General features: G+C 32.6%; 1 protein-coding gene across 1 annotated transcript in view; it reads right to left on the bottom strand.

Moving 5' to 3' along the window:
- Positions 1-8,488, bottom strand: part of LOC111621004 (GDP-Man:Man(3)GlcNAc(2)-PP-Dol alpha-1,2-mannosyltransferase-like) — a 21,643-nt gene that overhangs the window by 7,561 nt on the left and 5,594 nt on the right. Inside the window, exons 2-3 of the mRNA XM_023363039.1 lie at positions 7,852-8,058; positions 5,885-6,816 (exon numbers count right to left, since the gene is read on the bottom strand). Coding sequence (XP_023218807.1) covers positions 5,885-6,816; positions 7,852-8,058 — 1,139 coding nt within the window. The remainder of the gene's footprint in view (positions 1-5,884; positions 6,817-7,851; positions 8,059-8,488) is intronic.

Here is an 8,488-nt window from a genome sequence, read left to right as displayed (position 1 = left end):
ACGGTGCGAGATTAAACTTCCGATCTTATTCTCGTCACCAGTTCTCATATAATTCTTTTAAAATCATTTAAATTATTTATAAAAGTTTCTGTTATTTGTTTTGATATGAAATAATAAAAATTAAAATATTATTATTTTTTTTAATTTTACAATTTATTTATTAACATATTTTCGGCAAAATAAGATAAGATATTCCGGTAGTCGGAACAGAGTCCTCTAGAGGATTGTAAAGGCGACATAATTAGCAGAAATACTTCGAGTTGTTAAACCAAGCAATGTTCAACTCAACAATGTATAATTGCTATAGTATTGCTTTTATTTAATGTACAATACGTACAGTATTTATAAAACTAAAATTAATTGTTTTCACCGGAAACTTTCCAGCGCTATCTTCCTTCCTCTTCTTAGTTTTCCAATACAGTATCTGGATTCATTCGACGGGCGGATGACCATGCTGTCAAGGTGGCGGCCTACCGCTCTGGAGGATCCGGGATCGAATCCGGACGGGTCAAGTAATTCCCAGGAATTTTTCGGGGGGTGATCCGTTCGGATATGTCGGGCCCCGTCCCTCACCCCCATTGTGGGCCAGGCCGAACCCATAATGGGCCTGCTATAAGAGGCCCTGTTAGTGCCCACAGGGCGGAAACAGTAAAAAAAAAATAATCACTGAACGTTGGTAATTGGTTGTTGGTTCGCGCCTGGCCAACGGGCCGGCCAAGTGGAGTTTTCCGGATTCTTTTCACATTTGTAACGTCTAAATAGGAACCAATTTCCCTTAGAAAGTCCTCCCGACAGGCATTTTCCTTCGACAGAATATAGTCCCTGGAATTGAAATGTCAAGATGATTTTAAGCCTCTTAATCATTCTCTTCATTTGCTAGAGGCATCCATGCATTGCATCTTTCACAACATTTCATAATTAGGGATTAAGTTATTGAAAAGTAATGTTAAATGCTCGTTGTCACCTTATCTTTTTATATAAATAATAAAATCTTAGAATATTTTATTCTTTTATACATAAGTTTCACAAAGCTTCTCAAGATCCATAATCATTAAGCCACATATCATGTTGAAATTCCTAATATAAGTAATGTATTTGGCAATTATAATGTATTATTTGAAAAATATCTTTAAAACATAATTAAAACAAACTAAAAAATTAAATAAAATATAAACTATATTTTTCCTTAAAAATTGTATTATTACTATTATTATTTATTATTACTTACATTATTAATCAAAAGATGGCAGCATATCATTAACCTATAATTACATTAATTACATACTATATTTTTTATTTTATTTTATTTTTTTCTTCTTCTTCTCCACTTGAATAATTTGTATAATTTTAAAAAGTTTTATAATTTATTTAAATAAATTTATTTATTTTTTTCTGAATTTTTAATGCCACTTTATGTATTCTGTACCAACCAACACAGGCTGCTGGTTGTTTAACAAAATGGTGTCACTGGATTGTAAAATATAGATTCAGAAGCCTTCTAAATCGAAAATTCATTCAAAATTATTGCATAAATTACGTTATAATGAAGTGACATTAGGACCAATGAGGCGATATCTGTAGAAAACTAAGTAAGCATCATAGGTGTGACGTCAGCGGTAATATCTATATATAAGACATCCGGTTTTGATAACTATCAAATTGCGTGCGTGCCTCGACTCACGTAATCGAAAATCTCCTTTCGACCCCGAAGGAATTATCAAACTGGAGTACTTTGGACACACTTCCTACATTGTGAGTACAAGAAAGACGTATTTTCTACAGTTTACTGCACCTTTTAGTATTGCCACAGACCTTTTTATTTGTAATTACCTCCTCTATAACGCGGAAATTTTTGTGTTTTATACATTTAAAGCTTAGTGTATCAGTATTAATGTTTATTTTTATGTGTCATTTATGTATAATCGCGCCGCTATCCACGTGGTCTTCGTTTACAAAACCACGTGGTTCAGCAGCCGTGTATAATACGCGCAAAACGAGGGCAATTACGTATAAATTAGGTTAAAAACTCGAGAAATGTTTAAAATTAACAAATAAAATAAAACTTAGAGGATATCGTTTAAGTAAAATATCTTAAAATTCATGTAATTCGATATTAGAATATAACATACACACTTAAACTTTGATTTACATACCTGGTATTATATTACAGTACATTGGTACAGTACAAGCAGGTAAAGATTGGTGTATAAAGGTCAAATATTTATTACAATTCCTTAAAAATCACCCTCATTACACATTTAATAATCTAAAATTTGCATTTTATTATTAAGATGACGCGTAGGATGGCCCGAAAATTCGTTAACCACGTTTTAACACGTGTGTTCCAGGTATAAGTTTGTAAATAATGAAGTATCTGAATAAGAGCAGACTTATTATTTTAAATTAAGTCAAGTGACTTTTGGGCCACTTTTTTACGTGATCCATTTAATAATATTTAATAGATATTAAGTAATGGTAACGTGAAAACATAACAATTTTGTGCTGATGGCATTTACAATGTTGACTGGTCACTACATTAGTTAATAATAAGTCCAAGGTTATATTAATTTAATTACAGACACGTAAACCCATCTTCATCCTCGCAACTTACCCTGTAATTGCTTTAATTTTGTTGATTTTTAAAAATTTTATGCGTAATTTTATAATATATTTTCGTAATTAAGCCCATTCCTGTAATAAATCTTTAGAAATGCCATAGAAATTAATTGACTAGGATATATGCCAAAATATAAAATTGGATTAAATCTGTTGTGGCTTTAACCTACAACACGTAAGAGGCTCTTCCTCCTCCATCAAATAATTGTGAGGCCCTAAGCAATGGCTTGTGTAGATTCGACCCTGGACGTTTCGTATGGTAAAATCCCTGTTAGAATTTAAATAGGATGGAATACAAAATTTAATTTTGTACATTTCTAGTAAGCATACTTTCATGTTTTTAAAATAATTCATATTTCATCACAACCAAAGAATATTTCACAACGCTTCACTTCTTGGAAATGAAATCTATCCAATACAGCTGTATCATTTATTATAAACAAGCAAGATTTTCGTTAATAATTGTTCCAATATGGCAACTTTCAAGTTCATTCACATGTATATAAGTTTAAATATAAATTTCTTATTTTATTATTTATATTTTATTCTGCACCAACGTGAAGTACCAGCGTAACAGATCCAATTGCATCCATACTTGATCCTCAATGAAATTAGAAACGTCTGTGAGGTTGGGTACCACCATTAAGTGCGTGTACGGTTTAAGAGAGGAAGGAGGTTGCAAAAAGTACAGTACATCATTGTACGCCTCTACTCCTTTCTCTCCATCGTACACGGTGGGGAGGAAGGGGTCGAAGCGTACCGTACAATGATGCATTTAATTTCTTTCGGATAGGGTAATCACGGGCCCGAGCTTTCTCTACCTTTTATATAAATAAATTTAAAAAAAACTAAAATAAATACAGGAAGAAGATTTGATATGATAAGAAAACTTAGTTTATACACATGTATATAGAATATCTAAGAATTTAGTGGAATGGGTGAATGTAGGTTTGCAATTCGTCACGTGCAGCTCGAGTCTCCTTCTAGCATCAGTTCGATTTAAACTACTACTACTTTTATAGGTTTGCAATTTGAAAATTGAAGACCTGTANGATATAAAGCTTCGGTTATTTTATATAATCAACGAACACTCAAGTTAAGTGGTGCATCAACCACCACAGCCTGTATTCCTTTTTACTCGTCAGATTAGGAATAATGTCGCGCGGGCCGGATAGAACATTTCAGGGGGCCGCATCTGGCCCGCGGGCCGTAGTTTGCCCATCACTGCTCTAGAGGATTGTAAAGGCGACATAATTAGCAGAAATACTTCGAGTTGTTAAACCAAGCAATATTCAACTCAACAATGTATAATTGCTATAGTATTGCTTTTATTTAATGTACAGTACGTACAGTAAAATTAATTGTTTTCACCGGAAACTTTCCAGCGCTATCTTCCTTCGTCTTCTTAGTTTTCCAATATCTGGATTCATTCGACGGCCGGATGACCATGCTGTCAAGGTGGTGGCCTACCGCTCTGGAGGACCCGGGATCGAATCCGGACGGGTTAAGGAATCCCCAGAAATTTTTCGGGGGTGGTCCGTTCGGATATGTCGGACCCCATCCCTCACCACCCGGTCGCCTCATTGTGGGCCAGGCCGAACCCATAATGGGCCTGCTATAAGAGGCCCTGTTAGTGCCCACAGGGCGGAAAGAGTAAAAATAAAAATCACTGAACGTTGGTAATTGGTTGTTGGTTCGCGCCTGGCCAACGGACCGGCCAAGTGGAGTTTTCCGGATTCTTTTCACATTTGTAACCAATTTCCTTTAGAAAAGTCCTCCCGACAGAGCCGGCCCTACCATAGGGCGAACAGAGCAGCCGCTCCAGGCGTTAAGCCTTAGGGGGCGCCTCAGTGGTAAAGAAAATTAAAGGGTATTAGGGGCAACCAAGGGGGCGCCGTAATAGGATCTCGCTCCATCCTAAAACTTGCCTCGGGCCGGCACTGCCTCCCGAGAGGCATTTTCCTTCGGCAGAATACAGTCCCTGGAATTAAAATGTCAAGGTGATTTTAAGCCTGTTAATGATTCTCTTCATTTGCTAGAGGCATCAATGCTTTGCATCTTTCACAACATTTCATAATTAGAGATTAAGTTATTGAAAAGTAATGTTAGATAAGGTGACAACGAGCATTTAATTTTCTATATAAATAATAAAATCTTAGAATATTTTATTCTTTTATACATAAGTTTCACAAAGCTTCTCAAGATCCATAATTATTAAGCCACACATCATGCTGAAATTCCTAATATAAGTAATGTATTTGGCAATTATAATGTATTATTTGAAAAATATATTTAAAACATAATTAAAACAAACTAAAAAATTAAATAAAATATAAAATATATTTTTCCTTAAAAATTGTATTATTACTATTATTATTTATTATTACTTACATTATTAATCAAAAGATGGCAGCATATCATTAACCTTTAATTACATAGTATACTTTTTTTTTATTTTATTTTTTCTTCTTCTCCACTTGAATAATTTGTATAATTTAAAAAATTTTATAATTTATTTAAATAAATTTATTTTTTTTTTCTGAATTTTTAATGCCACTTTATGTATTCTGTACCAACCAACACAGGCTGCTGGNAAACGGGGGACCTAATTCTTGCATTCTGTGAAAACGGGTAAGATTAGCTATAATGTAATTATCTTAATCTTCACTATCGTTACTTTTTGCCCAGCAAAGCGGGTCCTTGCAGCTAGATTCTAGATTACTTAGAAAAACAGTCTTTTATACATATAAAAAAAACTATATTACATACAAATAAAAACCCAGCGAAGTGGGTCCTTGCAGCTAGTATTAAAAAATTATAAGACACATGAAAATTTGTTTTATGACTAACATGTTCTAAGTTGTGATTAGATGAACAAACAGAATTTCAGCATCCAGTTTGATTGCCATAACTATTTCCTAAAGCTCATCTTTCATTGAAAAGATATAATTATACTTAATTTTTTTCCATACTTAATAAACTTTAGGCAGTTCATCTCAAATATTTTTCTTTTTATTTTCAATTTTACTTATTTTGTAAACATATGTACAATGAATTATTAACAGACATAAAATGAAAGGAATGTCTGAGAGGATGCCTTCTAAATTGCATTTAAGTTAAGTGATGTGTTTTCAATGGGAACTTCAGAGGTTATACAGTGGTATGGGTTATGTGACTTTTAAGTTTTGTTTCAGCAATTTTCTGCAGGTATACACAAGAAATTATAGTAATTTCTTTTAACAAATTAAAGAAAAATTTAAAGTTTTACCTATTCCAAAATGTTCATTCCACATTGTATGAATACCAATTATAGCCTTTTCCATTTCCATTTTTAATTCTTTAAAGGAAACATTTATCTTAAATTCAACGTTGTCTTCTACATTCAGTTTCCGACTCAGCAATTGCAACTCCTCGACACGTTGTAAATCTTCTTTGTTACGACAGCTTCCCATTAAGATTAATTTAATTTTCTTCTTTTCCTCCTCTTTAAATTTCTGTAACAGTTTCTCCAGACTTCTGATTTGTAGAGGATGATCTTTCTCTGGTCTGAACTGTGCTATGGACAGAATGTTAAAGGAATTGAACTGTGCTTTCTTGTCAAGTGGAATGCTTTCAAATTCTTCAATATCACAAGGAGGATAGACTAAGTTGGTTCTTTCTGGTATTTTCCATATTTTATCTATATGGTTTTTTGTCCATGTAGAATTAACCATCACAACGTCTGAAAATCTTCCGGTTAAACCATATAACGCAGAAAATATCCGATAATACCACAACTTGAATGTCGATAAAATAGGATACTTTGCAATGATCCCACGATTATTGTACGTTTGGGTTCTTTGCACGACTCTATCCAACATGTCGGTACTTATAGTGGGATAATGGACATAACATAAAACGTGGCAATTTCCAAGAATCTTAAAAAGTGGGTAAGTAAATGCATAGCCCATGCTGTCAATGTAAATGTCAGGCACAAAAGAGAAAAGAGCTTCCCAGCCTAAATATAAAGAACCTAAACTTTGTCCCAATAATGTGAAGTAAGGATACATATATGCTTCCACCCATTTTCTTCTTTTCAAGAAAATAAAATTAACTTCTCTTGGAAGGATAATGTTGAAGCGTTTTACTACATTCCGCAAAATCTCTTCTGCCGATACTTCGCTATCTCCGGTGTAAACATGACAATTTACTTGCGGATATCTGTTAAAATAAATATCAAATTTATTTTCACATAATAAAATAAGTAATTTCATAAAATATTAAGATTATTATCACAGCACTACTACACAGACCTTTAACATGCAGTACAATTTTAGTTCTCACACATTTTCGATAGTCTGAAATGACCTTCAGAAGGGAAGAAAGTGTGATTATTCTCACACCATCTACATTTTTCTCATTAGTGATACAGTGTTTAGTTATTCTGCTAATATTCTAGAACATAAATGGGGAATTTTTTGTAATCAAAGGCCATATTTCATTTCAGAGGGACCTCATAAAGCTGCATATTGTATTAAAATTGCATAAGTACAAACATTTGGCACAATTATACAAAGAATATCAGTCTAAATATAATATATGTTGTCTTTATTGAAAGAAAAAAACAGAAAACATTCTATGTTTTGTTAATTTATCTAAAAACGAAGGCAAAACAAATATCCAAAATTTAAAATGCTTTATCGAGCCATACAATAAGCCACAAAACACCATGTGCAGTCTGAAGGCCACAGATTTCCACCTATGTTTTAACTAATTTTGTTCATAAATAATTCTTTGATCTATTAAAATGGTATCGATGTGACATTTGTAAGAATTTATCAGATTGTGAATAAAGATGTTACATGCTCTGACATAAAAAGGAAAAACTTATCAATTTGAAAATTTTAGATATAAAGCTTATCATTTGTTCACTTTCATTTATCTTTTTGTATATTATTTTTTTCAATTTTAGTGTAGAATAAAAGAAATTTTTATTAAAAGATATAAAAGTTTATATTCAAAAGCCATCAATTGGACGCTGCTTTACAGCAATGTATACATTGTACGTTGCTGATTAATGTTAAAAAAATTCAAGCATTATCCCCTCAAACTTCTAATATCAAATTCAAATCTTTAATATGAAATGGACCCTTCAAAAATTAAAAGAAGCAATATTTAAATTGTTAATATGTGTTTTGATTAAAGCAAATAATAATCCAATTGTTATTTTAATATATTACACACTAGTACACATACTTTTCCTGTAATGCCTTTATAGCAATCCACAGAACCCGTTCTCCTCCTCCGCCGGCATTGCAGTACGGATGGAAGAATGCAACAGAAATTTTATCGAGATTCTCTTCTTTCTTGACGAAATTCTTTATCCAGAAACGAAGAGACGGCCAACAGGTCGCAATCAGTAGGACGACAATGATAAATAAATTGAAGAGAAACAAAAGAAGGCTAAAATTTTATTAAAAAATTAAATTAGATTTTAATAAATATAACATCCGAAAATAATTTATAAACCAAAATTTACATCAAGTGATAAAATATTTATGAATCATCAGTTTCAGTATAGCATACCGAATAAGAAATCTAATTGGCTAGGACGGCAGAGCAAAGAATTGTGCAGAGTATCTCTAAACGGTATCCTGTCCCTGTTTTAGTTAAAATAGTGAGGTAAAAAATGTCTATTCATTCATCATAATCATAACTTTATCATCTTAAGCAGTGGTCCCCAACCTTTTTATCGCCGCGCATCAGTCAACGTTTGATAACTTTACCGCGGCCCACTGAGAGGGGACGTTGATTGTTCATATTTTAGATTGATTTAATTTAATAATTTTAATTTAACTGTATTTAAACATGCCTTCAAAATGATTTCTAGTTT

Source organism: Centruroides sculpturatus, unplaced genomic scaffold (genome assembly GCF_000671375.1).
Source record: "Centruroides sculpturatus isolate CEXI.00-Female unplaced genomic scaffold, Cexi_2.0 scaffold74, whole genome shotgun sequence".
Taxonomy (NCBI): Eukaryota; Metazoa; Arthropoda; class Arachnida; order Scorpiones; family Buthidae; genus Centruroides; species Centruroides sculpturatus.
Note: the sequence above shows the minus strand (reverse complement) of the source record. Positions and strands in the feature narration are given on the sequence as shown.